This window comes from Rhinatrema bivittatum, chromosome 12 (assembly GCF_901001135.1).
Source record: "Rhinatrema bivittatum chromosome 12, aRhiBiv1.1, whole genome shotgun sequence".
NCBI classification, from domain to species: Eukaryota; Metazoa; Chordata; class Amphibia; order Gymnophiona; family Rhinatrematidae; genus Rhinatrema; species Rhinatrema bivittatum.
In genome coordinates, this window is record NC_042626.1 from 75,846,792 (window position 1) to 75,873,065 (window position 26,274).

Consider the following 26,274-nt stretch of genomic DNA (forward strand, 5'->3'; position numbering starts at 1 on the left):
GAGTATGATGTTCTAGAGAAAATACTGATTGTATACTCCCTAGGTGTTGTTTACCATAGGTTATCGTTTTTTGGGGGAAATAATATGGAGCATATGTTGTCTTACACTGAGCAAGCTGCTACAGATATTTTATCTGGATTTAGATTATTTGATATACCTCCTGTAATTGAAAAAACAGGTAGTTGGGAAAATTATATGAAAAACAAGAAAAAAATGATTAGAATGGAACTCCATGCTGCAACTCTTGCTGAGTATTGCCTTGTTAAACGTATACCACGAGGTTTATGTATTCATAAGGAACCTTCATTATTTGTTGAAGACGATGAGTTTGTTCAGAAGTGGAATTCAATTCTGAACAAATGTTCATATGATCTTATGGTCCTGATTGTGGAGAATACGAAAATGAAAATGCAAGAGATGCGGCAGGAGGTAGAAATAGAATTGGAAAAAATTAAGAATGAGTTTCCCAAAGAAGTTCTGGATGAACAAATTAGTGAGTTACAGGAACAACTGGATAGTTATGTGAATGAAACTAAAAAATTTAAGATTAGTAAATTCCAGAGGGATGAAAAAGATTATACCACTGGATATGTATACCCTTGGATGCAGGTACAGAGGAGGACTCGTAAGGGTAGAGGAGATTTTTCATCATCGGATGAGTCCAATGATGAGAGAGATAGCTCTAAGAAACAACAAAAAGATAAGCGTCAAGTTAAATTTAAGGATCAGGATGAGGATTTGAGTGATAAGTCTGAGAAAGGTAAACGTTCGAATTTTTTAGAACAAAGACAACGGGGCAAAAAGGATGGGCAGGAGTCCCGGTTTCAAAAAAACAAATCCAGCAATATGAGTTACAATCTACGCAAGTGAATAAAATTAGAGACCTGAATAGTACTAATTCTAATGTGGTATTTAATTTGTCATCAAAGTCACTTTCTCCTGAAATGATTCAAGTCCTGAACAAAGGTTTTTCTTTCGTTCCTACGTGCAAACATGATGCCATGCAAACACGGATTGAACTGAAAAACTATTTTAGGCGGTTACATCTCAGGGAGTTTTTTTCGGAACGAGAGCGATCTGTCGAGGATAATGATGATAGTGAGGAAAAAAGTAATAAGTTATATAAGCCATCTACTTGGACTCCCCCCATACCCACCAGTCCTCTCTTACAAGCATTTCAGATGCTTGTTTGGAAGGATTTAGAGGATATGGAGAAAGTTAATGAATTTATTTCCTATAATTTAACTAAAGGTGAATGGGCAGCTTTACAGACTTTAAGAACAGACAATTCGATAGTGGTCACATCGGCCGATAAAGGGGGTGGGATTGTTATAATGAATCGGGTGGATTATAATCGAGAGGTTCTGCGACAATTGAGTGATCAAGAATACTATGTTCATACTGATGACAGTTGGGTTTTGTCAGTGGAGGATCGAATTAGGGAAATATTGGAGTCTGCCTTTAGACATAGAATAATATCCCAGAAGGAATTCCGGTATTTGTATGTGGCGTTTCCCAAAAGGGCACATTTTTACATTTTACCTAAGATTCACAAGACGCTGGTAACCCACCTGGGAGACCAATCGTGGCAAATATGGGACTGTTTTAGAGCCTTTGGCTAAGTTTATTGATTCCTTCTTGCAAGTATATGTGGAAAAAATTGTATCTTATGTAAAAGACTCCACTGACTTTATTAATAAAATTTCAGAGTTACAGGTTTTTGGTAGTGAATGGATATTAGTAAAGGCAGACATTGTTTCGTTATATACGAATATCCCCCAAGGGGAAGCCTTTAAGGTTATTAAGAGCTTCTTGATGCAATCAGATATTACTGCCAACGAATTACAGTTCTTGTTACAGCTTACAGAAATTGTATTAACCTGTAATGTCTTTAGTTTTGAGTCATGTACTTATCTACAGACGAAAGGAATCCCCATGGGGTCCCCTGTCGCCCCTAGCACGGCATGTTTATATGTGTCCTTTTTTGAAGAGAAAATAGTCTATCGATCTCAGTGGTTTTCAAAAGTAATAATGTGGAAACGTTTTATTGACGATGTGTTTTTTATTTGGAAGGGGACTGTTGCAGAGTTACAACTGTTTTTGGATGAATTAAATGGCTCTGACCCCAATTTGAAATTTACATATGTATGGGATGCTTGTAAAATTAGCTTTTTGGATATGATTGTACATAAATATGATGATAGATTGGTTACAACTGTATACCGTAAAAACACTGATAGGAACACTTACTTCATTTTAAAAGTTTCCATCCGAGACAGTTGAGACAGAATATACCGATTGGACAATTTTTACGGTATAGAAGGATATGTACAACTACCCAGGAATTTAAGAATCAATCTTCTTTGTTGATAGAGCGTTTTTTGGCTCGGGGTTATGAATCTGGTGTTGTAAAGAGGGCTTATAAGAGAGCCCTTTATGCAAACAGAGAGAATCTTTTAATTCAAAACAAGAAAACTAAATTATCCAGAGTGGTGTGTGCCATACCCTACTCTTCCAGAACATCAGAGATAAAACAAAGTATTTTGAACCATTGGCAATTATTGTCTTCTGTGTCGGCATTTTCTGAGAAACCAATTTTTGCAATGTTGAAACGTCAGAATTTAGGTAATTTATTGCGGAAATCTAGTGTTGGGTGCAGGGATGAGAATAAGGATGAGAATGAGTGGGGTCAAGTTCCGTGTGGAGGTTGCTCTGTTTGTAATCACGCTTTACAGATAAAAGAGTTATCCCTTCCTTGTTTAAGATACCCTTATAAAATATTGGGACGTTTTTCTTGTGACTCGAGTGGAGTCATTTATGCAATAATTTGCCCGTGTAAGATGCTGTACATCGGACAAACATGTAGAAAGGTGAAAGTCCGTATCATAGAACATCGTAGTCGGATTATGTCTGGCAAAACATCGGTTCCATTGGTTGAACATTGGTCAAAAGAAAAGCATACAGTAGATGATTTAAAGTTTGTGGTATTAAAACAAGTAAAACTGACATTAGGAGGAGATTTGTCTGCAATATTACATCGCCTTGAACAACGTATGATTTTTCAATGGGGTACGGTGGCCCCTAGGGGCCTTAACGGACCCATTGAATGGGAAGCTTTTTCGAAGTAAGGAGGAGTAGAGTCTGAGATCTTGATGGGATTGGATGTTTTGAAATTTAGGAGGTGGGGACTTGGATATATAAGTATTTGAGTAATTCTTTTAAGTCATTACGTTTTTGTGACACTTCAGGTTGGTTCGTTGTGGGAGAGCGTTTACCTCTGGTTTGAAGGTAGGATGTATTTGTTTCAGAGTTGTGGTATAAATTTATCCTTTTTGGTTTAGGCAACAGCTCTTATTCACTCTTCAAAATTGTTTTTTTATTATAGGTTTTCAATAAACAAGTTTCTAAGCAGTTTACGTTGAGAATAGATTCATTTTGGATTGAAATTGTAAGATCTAGTTGAGAGGTGAGTTCCTGTTTGGGTGAAAATTATAGACTTGAGCGTTATGAGAATTGTGCGCTCTTGATATAAAAATTGGAGAAATTGTTAAAAAAATAATTTTATAATCATGTGGGCATTATTTTGGTGATTTATTATAGGTCATATCCCGTGAATTTATAGTTTGTCCCTGAGGAAGCCCTCTTGTAGGGGGGCGAAACAAGGATCCGTTGTTGGACTGGAGATGCGGATGGTGAAGGAAACAAGCAACCCTTTAAGTTAATCGAATTGTGAAGGACGCTTAGAAGAAAATTATCGGGAGTACACTGTATGTGTACTTCATTATAAAGATTGGAAACTGGATGAAGAAAAGTGTTTCTATTATACAAATAATAATATTTTTTGATGCATTTTTGCACTTTTGAAATGTATAAACTTCAATGTGTCAGTGGTGTGTTGGTTTTAAAGGTATGAATGGGAGTGATTGTTTTTTGTTGATTTTAACCTTGTAACTGTTTGCAGATTCATGAATAAATATTATTGCACATTAATGGAAAAAGTTTAGATTTCTCTATGTGGAGATAGACTATATCTACTAAGGAGCATCAGGAGAAGCGACACCATCATCATCCAACAGGAGAATCTGTTACCGCAACGGCATCAATGGCCATCGAGCCGATAGCGAAGTGAGTCCGGGTACAAGAGTCGTTATGCCCCTCTGTACCTGAGACACCGAGGTGCTCTCCACCGTGATCTGTGTTGGAGTCTGTGCCACCACATCCAAATGTGGAAAAGCCATTAGCGCCAGTCTTGCCGCCTTTTGTGACAGTGGGCCCAGTCCCAGTTTCCAGGGAAGAAGTGAGTTCCATGATCCAACAGGCAGTCATTGAGGTGTTTAAAAAAAATTGCAGCCTCCACTGACACTGATGCCAATCCTGACGTCGGCACCAACATCGGAGCCGTTAGTTCTGGCACCTCTGCTCAGCAGACTCAATGCCTTAATCGGTGCCTTCCCACTGCCTGCACCGTCACCGTTGATGGATCCTCCGATGACTCCATCCATACCATCGATGCCAAAGGATCCTCCGATGACTCCAACTATATCCATTCCAGGTTCATCGGAAGAAGTTGAAGGGGACCATCGATGCTTTCAATACGCTTCTTGGTCTGTCGATGCCCTCTCAGCCTGGTCCATCGGACGATGCGGGCCGTCTATTCCCATTGATGCCTTTTACCTCCATCGATGCCAAAGCATATTCTTGGGAAACCACCCAAAACTACATCGATGCCAAAGCATCCTCTTCCACAGGACACTCTAGATCCACTGGGGTCCCATTTTCCACCCCATTACAGTCCTTGGGAAGACGTTGATACAGACACAGATACAGAAGACCTTGTATCTGAGCCTTCTCCACCAAAAGAAAGAAGGAAGTCCCCACCAGAGGACTTTTCTTTTGAAAATTTCATTAAGGAGATGGCTGATACTATTCCCTTCGAGCTGGTCACAGAAGAGGACACCAGACATAAGTCATTGGAAGTCCTCCAGTTTGTAGATGCACCTAAGGAAGTCATGGCTACACCAATCCTTGATCTCCAGCACTGCCTCTGGGAGCATCCCTGTTTTGTACTATCTGTTAACAGATGGACGGACGCAACATACCTGGTCCAACATACACCAGGTTTTCAGAAACCACAACTGTCCCACCAGTCAGTTGTGGTGGAATCAGCACAGAAAAAAGCAAGAAAGCAAAAGCCTCACTCATCTGCCCCTCCAGGAAAAGAGCAAAAATTTCTGGATGGGTTAGGAAGAAAAGTCTTTCAAGGGTCTATGCTCGTGTCCCGTATTGCGGCATATCAATTATATATTTATTTAAATTTATTTAAATTAATTTATATACCGGAGGTTCCTGTATAATATACATATCACCCCGGTTCACAAAGAACAGTAACTATCGCTACAAATAGCGGTTTACATAGAACAGAATAAAAGAAGTTTTACATTGAACAAAAACAAAGTAATAAGTTTTACATTGAAGTCAGCATGTGTAAATTTCTGATTAACAAAGGAAGAAAAAAATAGATCTGAATAACTCGTTGTGGGCTTGAAAAGACTTTTCTTCGTGTTCTTGGCTCTAGGGGAAAGCTTGTTTGAAAAGCCAAGTCTTAAGTTTCCCTTTAAATGTAGAGTGGCATGGTTCTAAACGAAGGTCTGGAGGGAGCGAGTTCCAAAGTGAAGGGCCTGCTGTGGATAATGCACGTTTCCTCAGAACGGATTTCATAGGTTGTGTGATTAGTCTGTTCTGATAGGCGCTTCTGGTTGGTTTCACAGATGTGTGTAATTGGATTTGGAATGTTAGGTTGAGAGGTGCGATGTTGTGTAAGGCCTTATGTATCATCATTAAAGACTTGAACTGGATCCTGTATTTAATTGGAAGCCAGTGGAGATGGTGGAGAATTGGGGTGATATGATCTCTCTTTTTAGCATTTGATAGAATTCTTGCAGAGGCGTTCAGGACCATCTGAAGTGGTTTGATGGTACATGCTGGAAGGCCTAGGAGGAGAGAGTTACAATAATCCAGCTTTGGGAGTATGATGGCTTGTAAAACCATGCGGAAGTCTCTGTATAGGAGGAGAGGTTTGAGTTTCTTTAATGTTTGAAGTTTAAAGAAACATTCTTTTGTTGTGTTGTTGACGAATTTGTTGAGACTGAGTCTGTTGTCTATGATGACTCCCAGATCTCTAACTTGTTGTGTGGTGGAGAGCCCTGTGGTGACCGGATGTTGATTAGTGTTAGAATGTGAGGAAGGGGTATAGTTTTCCGGAGTTATAATGAGGATTTCAGTTTTGTTTTTATTTAGAACCAAGTTGAAAATAGAACTAGGTTGAAAATATATGACGCAATATCAAAGAAATTTGTGGAAGCAAGTACAGGACATAGCTGATAATCTTCCTCAGCAGCAGCAAGTAACACTCAACGCCCTTATTCAAAAAAGTCTGGAGTCAGGCAAGCACCGAAGTACGAGCAGCGTATGACTCTTTTGAAACATCTTCCCGTATGTCAGCTGCTGGGATCAGCGCACGAAGATGGGCTTGGCTAAAGGCTTCAGATCTAAGGTCAGATGTACAGGGAAGACTAGCAGATCTCCCATGCACCGGAGACAATCTCTTCAGAGAAAAGATTCAAGATACTGTCTCCTAATTAAAAGAACACCAGGAGACACTCCGCCAGCTTTACAAGTTGCCATCTGACCTACCATCCTCGGCGTGTAAGCCTGCAAGAAGGGATACCAGAAGACCCTTCTATCGGCCTTGTAGGTACTACCCACCTGCATCCAGTGCACGTCCTTTCCGACCACCTCAAAGAGGACTTCCACGTCAACCGAAACAGACAAAAACTCAGCCACCCCCGCAAACAGGACCAGCATCCGGTTTTTGAAAAAATTTCCAGAGAGCAGAAGCTTCTCCATCATTTTCAGACCCGACTTGCCTGTGGGAGGTCGGGTCCATTAATTCATACACCACTGGAACCTCATTACCACAGATCAATGGGTGTTAGCCATCCTGAACCGGGGATACCGTCTCAAATTCACCACGATACCCCCGGTTTCCCCACCCATTCCACTGTGCGCAGCCAACGTCATAACATCTCGACTTTGGCTACAACTCTCCACCCTGCTGATTACCAGGGCTGTCAAACCCATTCCCCGGTCTCAACAAGGCAGAGGGTTCTACTCCCGCTATTTCCTAATTCCAAAGAAAACAGGAGGTCTCTGCCCCATACTAGACCTCCGCAATCTCAACAAATTTCTTCAAAAAGAAAAGTTCCGGATGGTCTCCCTTGGGACCATCCTTACCTTACTTCACCAAGGAGATTGGCTCTGTTCTGTGGATCTTCAAGATGCTTACGCTCACATACCCATTTCCCCAAAACATCGAAAATATTAAGATTCGTAGTGGGACAAAATCATTTCCAATACAGAGTCCTACCATTCGGATTAGCCTCAGCACCTCAGGTGTTCACAAAATGCCTAGCAATAGCTACTGCACATCTAAGAAAAAACAGCATTCATGTTTTTCCCTACTTAGATGATTGGCTCATCAGGAGTCCATCCAGACAGGGAACTCTTGCTGCCTTGGAGAGCACCATAAGCCTGTTGCATTCCCTGGGATTCCTGATCAACTATCAAAAATCACATATGAACCAGTCTCAGCTCCTCACTTTCATTGGAGCAGACCTCGACACCACAGTTGCAAAAGCTTTTCTTCCAAGTGACCGTGCGATCAATCTAGCGAATCTGGCAAACTCTCTGATCAGCTGCAAGTTCGCCTCTGCCCATCAATTTCTTACGCTACTGGGCCACATGGTGTCTACAGCCCACGTGACCCCTATGGCAAAGTTAGCCATGAGAAGGATTCAATGGACTTTGAAATTTCAGTGGATCCAAGCTATTCAGCCACTTTCGTCTCTGATAGGGGTCACCCACCAGTTACATCTCTCACTCCACTGGTGGACTAACCAGCCTGCCTTACGGACTGGTCTACCATTCCAGCAACCGACTCCTCAAGTCACATTGACCACAGATGCATCCAACTTGGGATGGGGAGCTCACGTCAACAACCTTCAAACACAAGGTACTTGGACTCTGCTCGAAAAAAATTGTCAAATCAACTTTTTGGAACTTCGAGCGATAAGATATGACCTTTATGCCTTCAAAGACTGCCTCTCACACAAGACTGTGCTGATACAAATGGACAACACAGTAGCAATGTGGTACATCAACAAACAGGGAGGCACAGGCTTCTATCTGCTATGTCAAGAAACAATGCAGATTTGGGCCTGGGCCCTGACTCACTCCATGCATCTCAGGGCCACTTACCTAGCAGGCATACAAAATGTCCTAGCTGACAATCCTAGTCAACATTTCCATCCCCACGAATGGTCTCTGGATCCCTGTGTAGCGAGCAAAATCTTTCAACACTGGGGTCGCCCAACCATCGACCTCTTTGCATCCAAAATGAACCACTTAGTGGAAAGGTTCCGCTCCCTCCACAGCCATTGGCAAACGTTCTCCAGGGATGCCTTTGCTCACCCCTGGAACAAAGGACTTCTATATGCGTATCCTCTGATTCCTCTCATAGCCAAAACTCTCATGAAGCTACAGCAGGACAGAGGGGCCATGATTTTTATAGCCCCCTATTGGCTTCGACAAGAATGGTTCCCCATACTTCTAGATCTGTCGATCAGAGAACCAATTCGTCTGGGCACAGTGCCCACTCTCATAACTCAGAACCAAGGCAGGTTGCGCCATCCGAACCTGCAAACCCTTGCCTTGATGGCTTGGATGTTGAAAGCTTGATCTTACGATCGTTCAGTCTTTCAACTCAAGTCTCTCAGGTTCTCGTAGCTTCACGAAAGCTTTTCACATGTAAATCTTACCGTTCCAAGTGGACTAGATTTACTACGTAGTGCACTCAAAGTATTGACCCTTTCTCCTGCTCCACTCCATCTCTATTAGACTATCTATGGCACCTCTCAGACTCTGGTCTCCAGACTTCTTCTGTATGTGTACACCTGAGTGTAAACCTTTTTTTAAATATATCTGAAGCAGAAAGCCTGGGAGGGAGTCAGTTGGACCATTAGATGATCGAGGGGTTAAAGGGGCACTTAGAGAAGATAAGGCCATCGCGGAAAGATTAAATGATTTCTTTGCTTCGTAGTTTACTGAAGAGGATGTTGGGGAGGTACCCATACTGGAGAAGGTTTTCTTGGGTAATGATTCAGATGGACTGAACCAAATCACAGTGAACCTAAAAGATGTGGTAGACCTGATTGACAAACTTAAAAGTAGTAAATCACCTGGACCGGATGGTATACACCCCAGAGTTCTGAAAGAACTAAAAAATGAAATTTCAGACCTATTAGTAAAAATTTGTAACCTATCATTAAAATCATCCATTGCACCTGAAGACTGGAGGATAGCTAATGTAACCCCCATATTTAAAAAGGGCTCCAGGGGTGATCTGGGAAACTACAGACCAGTTAGTCTGACTTCAGTGCCAGGAAAAATAGTGGAAAGCGTTCTAAACATCAAAATCACAGAACATATAGAAAGACATGGTTTAATGGAACATAGTCAGCATGGCTTTACCCAAGGCAAGTCTTGCCTCACAAATCTGCTTCTCTTTTTTGAAGGTGTTAATAAACATGTGGATAAAGGTGAACTGGTAGATGTAGTGTACTTGGATTTTCAGAAGGCATTTGATAAAGTTCCTCATGAGAGGCTTCTAGGAAAAATAAAAAGTCATGGGATAGGTGGCGATGTCCTTTCATGGATTACAAACTGGCTAAAAGACAGGAAACAGAGTAGGATTAAATGGACAATTTCTCAGTGGAAGGGAGTGGGCAGTGGAGTGCCTCAGGGATCTGTATTGGGACCCTTACTTTTCAATATATTTATAAATGATCTGGAAAGAACTACGACGAGTGAGGTAATCAGATTTGCAGATGATACAAAATTGTTCAGAGTAGTTAAATCACAAGCAGATTGTGATAAATTGCAGGAAGACCTTGTGAGGCTGGAAAAGTGGGCATCAAAATGGCAGTTGAAATTTAATGTGGACCAAAAAGGTGGATGGTCTTAATCGAATGACTTATGAGGAGAGATTGAAGAATCTAAATATGTACACCCTGGAGGAAAGGAGGGGCAGAGGTGATATGATACAGACTTTCAGATACTTGAAAGGTTTTAATGATCCAAAGATAACGACAAACCTTTTCCGTTGGAAAAAAATCAGCAGAACCAGGGGTCACGATTTAAAACTCCAGGGAGGAAGACTCAGAACCAATGTCAGGAAGTATTTCTTCACAGAGAGGGTGGTGGATGCCTGGAATGACCTTCCGGAGGACGAGGTGAAGACCAAAACTGAAAAGGACTTCAAAGGGGCGTGGGATAAACTCTGTGGATCCATAAAGTCTAGAGGATGTGAATGAAGAGTGGGTGGCTCACGGGAACGATGGCTACTACCTGGTGATAATACCCTTATTCAATAAACATACACACGGTTAATGCAACTCCAACATTGCTCTAAGCTTCAGCGGCAATGAGGAAATGTGGAAAAAAGGATTTGCATTCACAAAAAAGTGGGGAGTAGCTTGCTTGTTATGGCGGTTGCTACCCCAAACCAAATAAGCTGATACTTCACTTTCAATGCATAGCCAGCATGGCTCTCTGCTTCAACGGCAGGGGGGAATGAATATTCAGGCAACAATCAACAAGGACTGAATTACATAGTCTGGATAAACAGATAAGCATGGGTGTAGCTTGCTTATTGCGGTGGTTAATACCCCTAACTAATTAAGCTATTTCACTTAGATGCACTGCTCTCTACATTAATGGCAGGGGTGGAAGGGAAATAGAATAAAAAAGGTTACTAAGAGCCAAGAGAGACATAGCAGACATCATCAACTGCTCTATTGCGCATGGGTCCGTCCCAGATGCACTCAAGCTCGCAGCAGTGAGACCCCTCCTCAAGAAACCCTCACTTGACCCTAAAGATCCCTCCAACTTCCGCCCAATCTCCAACCTCCCCTTCATTGTCAAACTATTGGAAAGAGTTGTCAACTCACAACTCATGGTTTATCTTGAAGACCATCTGATCCTCCACCCAGCACAATTTGGATTCCGGAAACACTTTAACACTGAATCACTACTTCTCTCCCTTTCCGACTATCTCCTCCGAGGCATGGGTCAAGGCCACAGCTACCTCCTTGCCCTCCATGCCAAAGTAGACCACAATACGTCTACTCCCCTTTTTTCTCATATTGAGGAACTACGATTTGTTATATTCCATCTCCTCACCTTGAGGAACCTTGTTTTGTTTTTGCACTATCTTTTCTTAGCTTCCTTTCGTTACCCCCTCCCCCAGTTTGACTTCCCTGTTACAATGTAATTTTCCAAACTTAACCTGTTTACTGTAAACCGACATGATGTCCACAACGAATACCGGTATATAAAAATGTTTAATAAATAAATAAAGTATGTGAGAAATAAAAAGTGTGAAAGCTTGCTGGGCAGACTGGATGGGCTGTTTGGTCGCCTTCTGCCGTCATTTCTATGTTTCGATGTAAGTGCAAGGTGATGCATATAGGGAAAAATAACCCGTGCTATAGTTACACAATGTTGGGTTCCATATTAGGTGCTACTACCCAAGAAAGAGAGCTAGGCGTCATAGTGGATAACACATTGAAATCGTCGGTTCAGTGTGCTGCAGCAGTCAAAAAAGCAAACAGAATGTTGGGAATTATTAGAAAGGGAATGGTGAATAAAACAGAAAATGTCATAATGCCTCTATCACTCAATGGTGAGACCACACCTTGAATACTGTGTACAATTCTGGTCGTCGCATCTCAAAAAAGATATGATTGCGATGGAGAAGGTACAGAGAGAGGCTACCAAAATAAGGGGAATGGAACAGCTCCCCTATGAGGAAAGACTAAAGAGGTTAGGACTTTTCAGCTTGGAGAAGAGACGGCTGAGGGGGGATATGATAGAGGTGTTTAAAATCATGAGAGGTCTAGAACGGGTCGATGTGAATCGGTTTTTTACTCTTTCAGATAATAGAAAGACTAGGGGGCACTCCATGAAGTTAGCATGGGGCACATTTAAAACTAATTGGAGAAAGTTCTTTTTCACTCAACTCACAATTAAACTCGGGAATTTGTTGCCAGAAGATGTGGTTAGTGCAGTTAGTATAGCTGTGTTTAAAAAAGGATTGGATAAGTTCTTGGAGGAGAAGTCCATTACTTGCTATTAATTAAGTTCACTTAGATAATACTGCCATTACTAGCAACGGTAACATGGAATAGACTTAGTTTTTGGGTACTTGCCAGGTTCTTATAGCCTGGATTGGCCACTGTTGGAAACAGGATGCTGGGCTTGATGGACCCTTGGTCTGACCCAGTATGGCATTTTCTTATGTTCTTATGCCATTGCAGGATACCACAAAGGAATAGGGGATGCCCCAATCATAGCGCAATCCCTAGTGAGTCAATTTATGAGGGGCAATCCCTAGTGAGTCAATTTATGAGGGGCTTACTCCAACTTAAGCCTCCCATTTGACCACCGGTTACAGAATGGGACCTAAATGTAGTGCTTGCAAGGCTCATGCGATCTCCATTTGAGCCTTTGCATTCCTGTGATGTAAAATTTCGTACCTGGAAAGACTTTTTCCTAGTAGCCATTACCTCTGCTAGGAGAGTCAGTGAGTTACAAGCCCTTGTCACATACTCACCCTACACAAGGTTCCTGCACTCACCCCAAATTCCTACCTAAGGTGGTATCGGATTTTCAACTTATCCAATCCATAGTCATGCCCACTTTTTTCCCAAGGCCTCACTCTCACCAGGGTGAAAGAGTTTTACACACCTTGGACTGTGAACATTCACTTGCATTTTACCTAGAACGCACTGCAGTCCATAGAAAGTCCACCCAACTCTTGGTTTCTTTTGACAAAAACAAGCCAGGAGTTGCAGTGGGCAAAAAAACTCTCTCCAACTGGCAAGCAGACTGTATCGAATACTGCTATGAAAAAGCAGGCCTTCCTCTCCAAGGGCGAGTAAAGGTGCACTCAGTAAGGGCTATGTCAACATCCATAGCACACTACTGTTCAGTACCTATTGCTGACATCTGCAAAGCTGCGACTTGGAGTTCTCTGCATACATTTGCAGCTCATTACTGCTTGGATGAGGAAGGAAGACAGGACTCTGCCTTTGGACAATCTGTCTTGAAAAACCTATTTCCAGTTTAATACCAAACTCCTTCACAACCGCCTGCTGTGATTCAGGCTGCCTCATCTTAGTTAATGACACCCCAGTTGTTGTGCCTGTTGCACTTGTTTGGTGCCATTGACTTATTAAAGCGTGAGTCAGTCTGTAGCTAGTTAATCGCCCATATGTGAGGACTACCATCCTGCTTGTCTTGGGATAAAGCAGAGTTGCTTACCTGTAACAGGTGTTATCCCAGGGCAGCAGGATGTAGTCCTCATGAAACCCACCCGCCACCCCACGGAGTTGGTCCATTGCTGTTTTATTATTTTATTTTTTCGCTCGCACTTATTGCTACAAACGAAATGAAGGGAGACCCCTGTGGCTGCAGGGATCATGGCATGCTGGGCATGCTCAGTGGGCCAGTCAAAAGTTTCTAGAAACTTTGACAGAAGTTTTTCGTGATAGGGCTCCATCGATGTGGTCTCCCATATATAAGGACTACATCCTGCTGTCCTGGGATAACACCTGTTACAGGTAAGCAACTCTGCTTTCTCAGTGTCCGTGGACGAGGGAAGGAATGGGAGTTACTTATCTCTTGGGAGGTCTACGGCCCAGAAGAGAGCACTCTGGAGCCCGCTTCCAGTATCCTAGAAAAGAATCTCCTGAGGGAATTCCATGCTGCACACCCCAAGAAGCCTAGACCTTCGGCGGGGGGGGAGGGGGGGTGTACTATTGCATTTGGTGGGCTCGCAGCAGGGTTGCGGACCGCCACACTCACGCTTGTTCCTGGCGCTGGCTCAGCTCCTCGGATCCGTGACATGGCCGCCCACTGCCATTCTCTCCCAGAGCCAGTTCGGGGCTTGACTTCCCTCTGCACCTCTTTCATGCTCCCGTAGTCAGACGCACCCCTCGGTAGCGCGTTAGGCCCAGCCTGTGCCTCCTGCTGTCATCACACCTGGCTCCCATAAGTGCGCGAGCAATGCTGCTTTTAAAAAGCCAGTGGCGGGAACAGCCACAGGGCACCTTCCAATGCCGTCTCATTTGGGTCCCTATATAAGGAAGCTTCAGATGTCCCCCCAGTGCCTTGGCAATAGGTCAACTCCATTGGAGTAGTGCTTTGCCTGAGTTCCAGACTCCTGTTTCCTGATCCTTGCTTCCTGGTTCCTGTCTCCGCTGTGGTGTTTCTGAATTTGTGTCTTTTGTCCTTGGCTCCCTAGCAGTCTGATTTGTCTTCTGAGCTTCTCGTCTGTGGTCAATCTTTCTCTCGTGTTCTTTGTAGTCCCTCGTCATTCTCCTCCTCTTTGTCATCTTCCTTGGCTTGATCTTCTAGCTTGAACTTGACCCTGCTAGTGACCACCCCCTGTACCTTGTTTTTGAATGAGCTCTGCCTGCCTTGACCACTGCCTGAACCTCGTTCCTGACTGAACTCTGCCTGCTTCCAACTCTAGCCTCATCCAGACTCTACTGCCTGTCCCTTGTTCTTATTGTGCCCTGACCCTCTGTGCTGGCCTGCCTCATCTTCCAAGTTTTGGATCTTCACCTCCACAAAGGCCCGCACCTAAGTCCAGCCGGCCCCAGCACCTGAAGGCTCAACGTAAGGGGAACAAGGGCTGGTATTGGTGAAGCTCCAGTTGGGCCTCTGCTTCTGCAAGCTCCGCCTGCTGACGGTGGGGACCTACAGGGCTCCTCCCTGCAGGCTGCGCTAACTCTGCCTTGGCCTAAGGGTCCATTTCCACAACAGGTCTTGAAAGCAAAGTATTTTCCCATCTTGAAATAATTGCCTCAGCCTTCTTAATCCCATTCAAGTCCATTGACTATATACTGGACTGTTGACCCCCAAGTTAAATTCAGGGTTGAAACACATACTCATCAGTGGTGAATAAGATATTTCTATACTTATCCCACAGTTTCAGTGATACGGCAGTAAACAGATTATCTATAGTCCTTGATTTACCTCTCTGTTTTGGAGCCCAAGCTACCTCTCCCAAAGAAATCTCACCTAGGCAGTACTGCTCTATCAACCCCCACTGCTTTTGCCATTTCTCTGTTTTTATCAACTTTTTCTGTGCTGACTGTGAACTATCCTGTGCTGCAATTAATCAAGCTCTTATCCTTAGCTTTAAATTCACCTCTCCTTTATCATCGCTAAGTTCGATTTTGATCATAACTGGCAGTTCTTCAGGCAAAGAATTACTTCAGAAAGCCCACTATCTTTCCTTGTTTGATGGTTTGTGAGAAGTACAGAGAGGTGCTTTCAGTTTGGCTTAGTTTTCCTGTAAAGAAGTTTGCCTTTGCACATTTGTCCAATCCAGATCTCATCCTAAGAAACCCTTAGCTTCTGGAAGTTGTTCTACTAAATGGCCGGTGCAGGAATTTCATCATTTGGGGATTGGTAGCTCTAAGAGTAAGACGTATTGCATAACCGAAGGAGTTGAGTAGTTTGCGGATTTAATGCCAGACAAAGGAGGAGCAGTGACAGAATGGCCCTGAAATATCCTTGCTGGATCTTAATATTGGGAATGACATATTTACTGTCTTCATAATTCAGATGGAGTTAAGGCTTCTGCATTTTTAGTGATCTACTTGCTCAATCTAGGGTGCACCTTGCACTTTTCAAGGCAGTTTTTTTATCCAAAAGTGTGAGATACTATCAAAAGCTTTTATAGTTCATCCACGTTATACTAAGATTTCAACTTTATTCAGCATCAACTGGTCTTTGGTTCCATTTGCTTCTCTTTTGTTACCTTTCTCTCACCAAGATTTTGTTAGCCATTATGATCATATTCTCTGTCTCCATTGCAATGCACAGCTTATAGATTGCAGGCAGGCAAGTTATTTTATTTATCTATTGGTCAATTAATTTTTTAAATGTCTTATTAACCATTGTGATGATAATTCTGACCGTCTAATCAACTGATTTTCGCACTGTCTTTTTCCATTTTCTCCTGGCAGCGAGGGGTGTCCGCTGCTGGAACAGCTGAACATCTCCTGGTGTGACCAAGTGACCAAGGATGGCATCCAGGCACTGGTGAAGGGCTGTGGGGGGCTGAAAGCTCTGTTCCTGAAAGGATGCACACAGGTACAAACACACATGCGCACGCACACACACCTTTTGTGCCTCCCCATTGACCAAACCAGAAGAGATCCTGGTGGCTTCCTCCAATGGAGAAATAAGAGCAGGGCTAAGGGGGGAGTTGGCAGGATGTTAGTCCTTACACATAAGTGGCATCATCAGATGGAGCCTGATATGGAAAATTTATGTCAAAGTTTCTAGAACTTTGACTAGGTATACTGAGCATGTCCTTTCCCTGTACGTACCCGGATCAGTCCAGACTCCTGGGTTTTACCTCACCTCCAGCAGATGGAGACAGAGAAGTTTTAACGGACTCCGTCCTATACTCCTGAGGTGCCATCTAGAGTCTGTCAGTATTTCTCTGTCTTCAAAAGATGGAGGAGGTGCAATCCCTTGAGTCTGGCTTAGTTAAGATTGGTTTTGTTGGTTAGGCAGTGTAGTTCTGGGGTTTTTTTGTACATACTTATTTCTGTGTAAGCTTTTGGATTAAAAAAAAAAACAAAGTTGGATTGATCTTTTTCGGACCATCCCCCCTGGTAGCAGAGGCGGAGGAGCAGAGGGTTAAGGACCCTGTAACCTGCCCTGCCTGGCATCTGAGGGTGATACCAGGGGGCCTGGATCACTCACTCTCAAGGGGGAGACAAAGCTTCTAATTTAAAAAAAAAAAAAAAGACTGACAAAGCTGACAAATTACCTGAGGTAAATGTTTACTTTTACTAATTCTCCCAGCTCAGCGTCCTCTTCATTCCCCACCCCCCACCGTGATTACCTCTTCAGCCTGCTCAGCCGTTGCTGTTTCGGAGCTCCTGGGTTATTTTTGACTATTTCTTCATGCCACGTGGTAAGGCCTGCGGCAGCGCGCGCACACGGCTCTCTAGAGCCGGTCTGTGTTCCGACTGCCTCCCCGGGGGGGGGGGGGGCGGCTGATTCGTCCAACGATGGTGTTTCCAGAGGTTGCAGAGAGCCTCGTCAGTCGCCGGCAGTCCTCAGACCCGTTCCTGCTTAGCAAAGGAACGGAAGCCCTATTACAGACATTCAGGGAGCAGGAGCAGGCAGCTTTGAGGAGAGGAAATTCTCTTCCACCGCTTTCCCCACAGCCTGCGGCCTCCGGGGGTTGCAACTTGCAGGCGGATCGCAAGCATTCATCGGAGGAAGACCCAGATGGTGCTTCAGGCAGCTCTTCTTCGTCATTCTCCTCCGTATTTATTTTAAGGCTCCACAAGGCCTTGAAGGCCCGGAAGGTGACTAAGAAGCATCGGTCAGCCCCACCGCCCTTGGAGGGGGACAGGGGGTGCCATTTTCTCTTGTAAGCGCTCCAAGTCCTCACAGGGGTCAGAGTCAACGAAATTTATTTATTTTATATAAGTGTTTTTATATACCAATAACCGTATTCACATCGTATCGGTTTACATAGAATGTATAATAAGAATAGAGAAAATACATTGAACAATTTGGTTACATGGCAAACAGAGAAAGGTGAATAACTTTATATGCAGAGTGAACAAAACTGTTGAGATAGATATAGATAGATATATATAGATATATCTAGCCCTAAATCCCAACAAAACTGAACTTATGATCATTTCACCTCAACCCATCAATCCTTTACCCACCCCCTCTACCAACTGTCCCCTCGCGCAAACTGTAAGAGACCTAGGCGTCACACTTGACCCTCAATTCAGCCTGCAGAAATTTATCTCCACCTCCATCAAAGACTGTTACTATAAATTACACACCCTCAAAAATCTTAAACCTATCCTGCACCACAACGACTTTAGAACTGCCCTACAAGCCCTAATACTATCTAAAATAGACTACTCAAACGCTCTACTCTTAGGTCTCCCAAAGAACAGCCTTGCCCCCTTACAGCTACTTCAAAATGCAGCTGCACGAGTATTGACAGGCACCCGCAGAAAAGAACATATCACACCCATTCTCAAACAACTTCACTGGCTCCCCATCACAGCCAGAATTCAATTCAAAGCCCTTACCCTTATCCACAAAGCCATCCACAATCCTGACATGCTCTGGTTCCCAGACAGCTTACACATCCGTTCCTCCTCCAGACCTACCAGAACGCCCTACAGCGCAAATATTCACACACCCTCTCCCAAACTCTTCCATCTTACAGCCACCAAACAACATGCAATATCCCTTGCTGGTCCCTCTTTATGGAATGCTATGCCCACCCACCTACGCCTTGAGATGTGCTCTAAAAAATTCAGACAGAACCTCAAGACTTGGTTGTTCACTCAAGCCTACGCATGAGCCGCACTTCTTTTCTCACCTATTCTCCTGCACCTCTCCGCCCCGCCACTCCCCTTGCCCTCCAGGTCATTGACTGAAATTCCCCCTTCTTAACTCACTCCCCCTAGTATATTTTTGTACATAATCTATAATTGCATTTAACTGTTTTTGCGTTTAACTATTTGTACAGCATAACCTTGGTTTCCCTTACCCCGCTACCCCCTTCCCCTCTCCCCCCCCTCCTAGTTCTTCTATCAGTTTCATTGTAAAGCCCCTTCCTTCTACCCCCCTTTCCCCTCTCCCCCCCCCTCCTAGTTCTTTTATCAGTTTCATTGTAAAGCCCTGTTGGCCACTTTTTTGTTCTATGGAAACCGATGTGATGTTTTCTTAACGAACGTCGGTATACAAAAAAATTTAAATAAATATAAATAAATAAATAGATAGATATAGAGATATATATATATGGTACTATACACAATGGGCCTGATTTTAAAAAGCATTTACTCGAGTAAAAACCAGGTTTACTGGAGTAAATTCACTTTACTTGAGTAAGTGGGTTTTTGAAAATTGCTACAATATATGCCATTGACTTGTCTATAGGGTTTACTCACATAAGTGCGCTTTACTTGAGTAAATGGCTTTTGAAAATTGCTACAATAGTAGCTACATTTATGCATGTAACTCCTTTTGAAAATTACCCCCAATGTTTGGATAAAAATTTGGTAACAAGGCATGTTTAGAGTGCAACTGGACTTGCTTCATTGTGCAGACTTGATGTTTCTATGAGTCTAAGGGGTTCCACCGTCTCTAGGAGGCTGCTGGCCTCGAAAGGACTGGTTCCAAGAATGTTGACGGTTGTGACCCTGGCGAGAAGAAGATCCTGATGACCGTGAAGAGCGGAAACGGCGATTCCCCCGGAATTTCGACCGCTCCAAATCCAAGCAGCCTCTTCGTTCTGTGGTGGACCCGGAGGACACTTCATCCTCGGAGCAGTCAGATGCAGAGGAGATTCATCCACAGGATCCTACAGGTCCGGATACGGATCAGGCGGGTCAGCTGCAGTCTCCCAAACAGGCGGGCACACCAATGGTTGAGGGGGATGATCCGACATTAGTACGCTTATTCCGAAAGGATGAATTGGGCCCTCTCATCTCAGCTATTTTGGAAGAATTGGGGATTGATATACCCCAAAAGATTCGCGGATGGGAGCTGTGGACCCAGTCATGGTCAGACTTAGAGGTCCAGCTTGTTCTTTTCCTTTCCATTTGTCAGTTACGGACCTGTTCTGGGAATGGGACACTCCGGACTTGGGCTTGAAGGTCAGTTGGGCCATGGACAAATTGTATCCATTACCAGAGGACACTTTGGACCTCCTCAAGGTGCCAAAAGTGGATGCAGCAGTTTCAGCGGTCACAAAAAAACCCCACCATCCTGGTAATGGGAGCCACGGCCCTTAAAGATTTACAAGATCACAAATTAGAGCTGCAGCTTAAGAAGATTTTTTAAGTCTCAGCTCTCAGAGTCCAGGTCGCCATGTGCAGCAGTTTCGCACTGAGGGCCAGCCTCCGCTGGGTGCAACACTACAATCCATGGCATCACTTTCTAACACAGAAGTGGTTCAGGCTGGTTGCCTGGTGGCTGCGTAGGCTTACAGTGCAAATGCTCTCTATGATTTGCTGCTTACTTCGGGCAGAGCCATGGTTTCGGCTGTCTCCGCCCGCAGGTTCCTCTGGCTTAGGAATTGGTCTGCGGATGTTTCTTCAAAAACTCAGCTGGGCTCCTTGCCCTTCAAGGGAAGGCTGCTTTTTGGCCAGCAATTGGAGGACTTGATTAAGTCTGTGGGAGAGAATAAAGTCCATAAGTTGCCGGAGGACAAGCCCAGGGCCAGGGGATCTTTCTCCAGCGGTCGATATTCCGGGGGAATCGCTGTTTCCGCTCTTCACGGTCATCAGGATCTTCTTCTCGCCAGGGTCACAACCGTCAACATTCTTGGAACCAGTCCTTTCGAGGCCAGCAGCCTCCCAGAGCCGGCGGAGCCCCTTAGACTCATAGAAACATCAAGTCTGCACAATGAAGCGAGGCCAGTTCACTCCTCTGTTCAAAGAATAAGAAGGCTATCTCTTTTTCTGGAGGAGTGGACCAACATGACCTCAGATCAGTGGGTCCTAAATGTACTAGAACACGGTTACACCTTAGATTTTGCTCGGCCACTCTGGTAGCACTATCTGGTTTTCCCATGCTCTTACCACCAAAAGTGTCGGGCAGTGCGGAAAACCATACGGCGCTTGCTGGATCTGTGGGCAATAGTTCCGGTACCTGCAGGAGAACTCAGGCACGGACGCTATTCCATCTACTTCGTGGTACCCAAAAAGGAGGGCACCTTCCGTCCCATCCTAGACTTGAAGAGAGTCAATTGACATCTAAAAGTGCCCTGGTTTCACATGGAAACTCCTCACTCGGTGATGGCCTCTGTTCACAAAGGGGAATTCTGGCATCTCTAGACCTGACAGAAGCATATTGCACATACCCATCCACCCAGATCATCAGAACGATCTGCAGTTTGCAATGCTTGGGCATCATTTCCAATTCTGTGCACTCCAGTTTGGTCTGGTGACAGTGCCCAGAGTGTTCACCAAGGTAATAGTGGTGGTAGCAGCGGCCCTGCGAAAGGAGGGGATCCTCGTACACCCATACCTGGACGATTGGCTGATTCGAGCGAAGTCGGAAGATCTTTGCCGAAAGGCGGTTCAGAAGGTGCTGCAGATACTCAGCTCGTTAGGTTGGGTTGTCAATCCAGACGAGCCATCTAGTTCCTTCCCAGTCCTTGGAATTTCTGGGTGCTCGGTTCGACACGCTCCTGGGGAAAGTCTTTATTACCGACGAGAGAATAGCCAAGCTTCTATCTCAGGTGGAGTCTTTGCGGCCAATACCTCGTCCAAGAGCCTGGCAATATTTGCAGGTCCTAGGTTCGATGACCTCCACACTAGATCTGGTACCTTGGGCCTTTGCGCATATGCGTCCTCTTCAGTCTGCCTTACTCTCCAGATGGAATCCGCTCTCCGAACAGTTTCATCTTCACCTACCCCTGATGGACTTTGCGAGCTCCAGTCTGCTGTGGTGGCTATGCCCAGAAAATTTGCATCGAGGGATGGATTTGGAAATTCCCTCTTGGATAGTGGTAACCACAGACGCCAGCCTCTCAGCTTGGGGAGCCATCTGTCAAGGGAGAGCGGTACAAGGTCAATGGACAAGGACGGAGTCCTCCTGGTCGATAAATCGGTTGGAAACCAAGGCAGTCCGGTTGGCTGTCCAAGACCTCCTTCCCTTAGTGGAGGGCCGATCAGTCAGAATCCTCTCCGACAATGTGACGACGGTGGCTTACATCAATCGGCAGGGCAGAACCAAGAGTCGTCCTGTGGAGACGGAAGTTCAGTTTTTAATCAACTGGGCGGAGCAGCACTTGTACAGGATAGTGGCCTCTCACATCGCCGGGGTGGACAATGTGCAGTCCGATTTCCTCAGTCGCAACCAGTTGGACCCGGGAGAGTGGGAGCTCTCCGAGGAGGCCTTTCATCTTCTCTGCAACCGCTGGACCAGGCCTTCCATGGACCTGATGGCGACGTATCGCAATGCCAAGGCATCTCGATTCTTTGGCCGACGTTGAGAACCAGGAGCAGAAGAGGTGGATGCTCTGGTCCTTACCTGGCCAAAGGACATTCTACTGTACGTCTTTCCGCCGTGGCCATTAGTAGGCAAAGTTCTGCGCCGCATCGAGATTCATCCGGGCGATGTGATCCTCATGGCGCCAGAGTGGCCGAGGTGCCCATGGTTTGTGGACCTTCTGAATCTAGTGGTTGACGGTCCGCTGAGATTTCATCCCTCCCCAAATCTACTGCCCCAAGGACCCATTTGTTTCAGAGAGGCAAATCGCTTTTGCTAGCAGCATGGCTTTTGAGAGGCAGAGATTAAGGAGCAATGGTTACTCAAATGCCGTGATTGCCATGCTATTACATTCCCATAAGACTTCCACCTCCATGGTATACGTGAGAGTTTGGGGCGTTTGAGTCCTGGTGTCTAGACCACGGGGTGGAACCGTCCAGGGCTTCGGTTGTGGATGTTCTGGCTTTTTTACAAGCAGGGCTAGCTAAGGGGTTAGCTTTTAATTCCCTTACAGTTCAGGTATCAGCCCTTGGTTGTTTTCAGGGGAAAGTACAAGGCGTTAATCTAGCATCCCTTCCTTGATGTCATTAGGTTCCTGCGTGGGGCTAAGCATCTGTGTCCCCCAGTTCGGAACCCCTGTCCTTCGTGGAAGCTGAATTTAGTACTCCGCGCCCTTTGTTATGCGCCTTTTGAGCTGTTGAAGCATGCTACTTTGAAAGATTTGACGTTGAAGGTCGTTTTCCTTGTGGCTGTCTCCTCTGCGAGGCGTGTTTCTGAATTGCAGGCCTTTTCGTGCAGGGAGCCTTTCTTACGTATTTCTGAAGCAGGAGTTTCCTTAAGAAGGGTTCCCTCCTTTCTGCCGAAAGTGGTGTCCTCTCCATTTGAATCAACCGGTGGAACTCCCTTCCTTCACAGGCCTGGATTCTTCTACTCCAGAATCTAAGGATTTAAGAAAGCTGGATGTCAAGAGGGTGGTGTTGCATTACTTGGAGGTCACCAACGGTTTCCGTCTCTTGGACCATCTGTTCATTCTGTGGAGTGGTCCCCGGAGGGGTCATAAAGCTTCAAGGGCCACTATCATGCGCTGGCTAAAGGAGGCCATTGTTTCAGCATACCTGGTGCAGGGCCGTCCGATTCCAGTTGGTCTTTGAGCGCATTCGACTCGATCGCAGTCTGCCTCGTGGGCGGAATGTCAACAAGTGTCGCCGCAGGATATTTGTAGGGCAGCTACCTGGAATTCTACGCGCACCTTTGCCTAGCATTATCGTCTGGATGTCCGGGCACCGGAGCCCGGTTCCTTCGGGGCCAGTGTACTCCGATCGGGACTCTCTCAGTCCCACCCTAGTTAGGGAAGCTTTGGTACATCCCAGGAGTCTGGACTGATCCGGGTACGTACAGGGAAAGGAAAATTTGGCTCTTACCTGCTAATTTTCATTCCTGTAGTACCATGGATCAGTCCAGAGTGCCGCCCATGGGGAAACAGAGTCCACTCGGCCGGTAGTTACTCAATTATTTTCTCTGCTTGTTTTAGATTGTTGACAGGTCATATATCCCCCCTATACAGGAAAAAAATATGGACATAATTTTGTTTGTTGAATGACAAGTTTTTCATTCCCTCTGCTCTTCGAGGGAGTTTGTTTATAGTGGAAGTTAAGTTTAGTTTTTCTGCTTGGATACAGTAATACTGACAGACTCTAGGTGGCACCACAGGGGGTATAGGATGGAGTCCATTAAAACTTCTCTGTCTCCATCTGTTGGAGGGGAGGCAAAACCCAGAAGTCTGGACTGAGCCATGGTGGTACAGGAATGAAAATTAGCAGGTAAGAACCAATTTTCCTATATTTATTTTAAAAAATTTTATTTAAAAAATTTTCTATACCGTCGTTAAGTTAAATACTATCACAACGGTTTACAGAAGGGCACGATAAAGAGAAATATGGGTGGTATAGATTACAAATTACTCGTGTGCCATCATAGTACGGTAACAATGTAAAATAATAAACTAGGTGTGTAAATTAATCTGATTGTTAGGAACAAATTAGGCGGTTTGATTTTAACATTAATATGCTTATGTAGGTTACTAAAAACTTCTAGCTTGGTGCATCCTTATCGCTCAACTATTTTTCTCCTTTTCTTTATCTTTATAAAATGCTTGTTTAAAAAGCCAGGTTTTCAGATTAGTTTTGAATAATTTCAGATTTGTCTGTAGTCTTATTTCGAGGTCCCTCTTCAGTCTTTTTTTTTCTTTTCCTGCTGGAGCTGTGAGCCTTGCATTGTGATTGAGTTAACTTTTTGCCTTGTGGAAAACGTTTGTTGTTTGTGATTTGTTTGTGATTTTTTTTTCTCTTCTTCCATCATGGGTGTCTTCCCGTAGTGTCCCCGGTCAGGGTGTTTGGCGTTTTCAGTAAGTTTTCTTTTGCAGTCTATTTCCCCCATGATAGTGGTGCCTCTGTGCCCATCGGCCATCGATGCCCGCCACCATAGTTTTTCATCCCTTTTGTTTCGCCCTGTCTTGGCCACATCTGATTTTTGCTGATGCTCCCAGTACCCGAGGACTGTGTATATTTCCTCTGCCTGGGGGCATAGAATGATGTCTAGGGTTGCCACTTGTGCACCCAGATTACCTCAAAGGGACGTCTGCTTCAACTCGACAAGATGGATCAGCTCTTCGGGTTGAGGAAGTCCAAACCATCGTCCTTGGGGGTGCCAGAGATGCTGCGTCATCCATGGATTATGGATCTGGTTCAGCGTGCAATTGATGGGTCCTTGAAACTGGCTCATTTTCAGGGGCTGTTAAGGCAAGGTCCTATTTTCTAGGATTGGGCGGATCTCTTTTTGTCTCTCGACTTGACTTTTGAGAGCAAGTGCTTGTGACAAAAAGGATACTCAAGAGTCCATGATTTTCAAGGGCTTAGTTTACAATTCCTTGCAGGTTCAGGTGGCAGCCTTGGTGTGTCTGAGGTAAAAGGTCGTTTGCCTCATATCCAGATGTTTGTGAGGTTTTTGAAGGAGGTTGAGCAGCTGCTGGTGCATAGATTGGGTCAAGCATGGAGGTTAAACTTGGTCTTATGGGTGCTTTGTGGGCCTCCATTTTAAGCTGTTGAAGGTGTCGTTAAAGGAACTCATGCCAAAGGTGGTATATCTGGTGGCAATTTGTTCATTCAGAAAGATCTTGGAACTGCAGGCTTTGTCCTGTAGAGAACCATTTCAGAAGATTTCGGATGAGGGAGTGACTTTTTGCGCATGGTACCCTTGTTCTAATCTAAGGTGGTATCTTCATTTCACCTGAATCAGACTCTGGAGCTTCTGCCTTCCCAAATTGGTCTGCTGAGTCACCAGAGGCAAAGGTCACAAACGGTTTTTGGCAGTTGGATCATTTGTATTGTTTGGAGGCCTAGAAATGGATGTGAGGCCTCCAAGGGCACAATAGTGAGCTGGCTGAAGGAAGCTATTGATTTGGCCTACTTGTAAGGAGAGAACTCTAGAGAGGTTGCGTGCACACTCTACTAGAGCGCAGGCACTGTTGTAGGCCAAGTGTCAGTGTCGCCGCAGGAGATATGTAGATTGGTGACGTGGTCTTCTCTTCACACTTTATCTTGCCATTACCAATTAGAAGTTCAGGCAAACATGTGTTGAGAGGAGGTCTTTCGTGGGCCTGCCCAGTTTAGAGGTCCTTTGGTACATCCCACTTGTCTGGACTGATCTGGAGTACGAACAGGAAAGGAAAATGTGTTCTTACCTGCTAATTTTCATTCCTGAAGTACCACAGATTAGTCCAGAGACCCAGCCCCTTAATGTTCTCAAGACCATTACAGCAAGACCGTGTTCTGGCATGCTTACTGGGAAGAACTGTCAGAATGTATATATACAGAACCTAAAGAAGTTTGCCAGGTTGTGGTTAACCCCTTGGGTTGATTTGTGGTTTTTCTTTTTGGGGGACTCCAACCTTTGGATTTGGTGTTTGCCCTCCTTTAGGGGGTTGTTGAGTTGTTACTGTATAGTTGGCTTCAGTACAGGTCAATACTGAGGGACTGCAGGTGGCACTCAGTTATGTAGCAGTACTCAAAGCTTTTAGTTCTCTGCCTCCAT

At 44.7% G+C, this 26,274-nt stretch overlaps 1 protein-coding gene across 7 annotated transcripts in view; it reads left to right on the forward strand.

The window, feature by feature from the left end:
• The window catches only part of FBXL20 (F-box and leucine rich repeat protein 20), a 142,296-nt gene that overhangs the window by 86,754 nt on the left and 29,268 nt on the right, over window positions 1-26,274 (forward strand). For all 7 annotated transcript variants that reach the window (XM_029573025.1, XM_029573028.1, XM_029573030.1 and 4 more), the window contains one exon: window positions 16,158-16,284. In XM_029573025.1, the coding sequence (XP_029428885.1) occupies window positions 16,158-16,284 (127 nt within the window). The remainder of the gene's footprint in view (window positions 1-16,157; window positions 16,285-26,274) is intronic.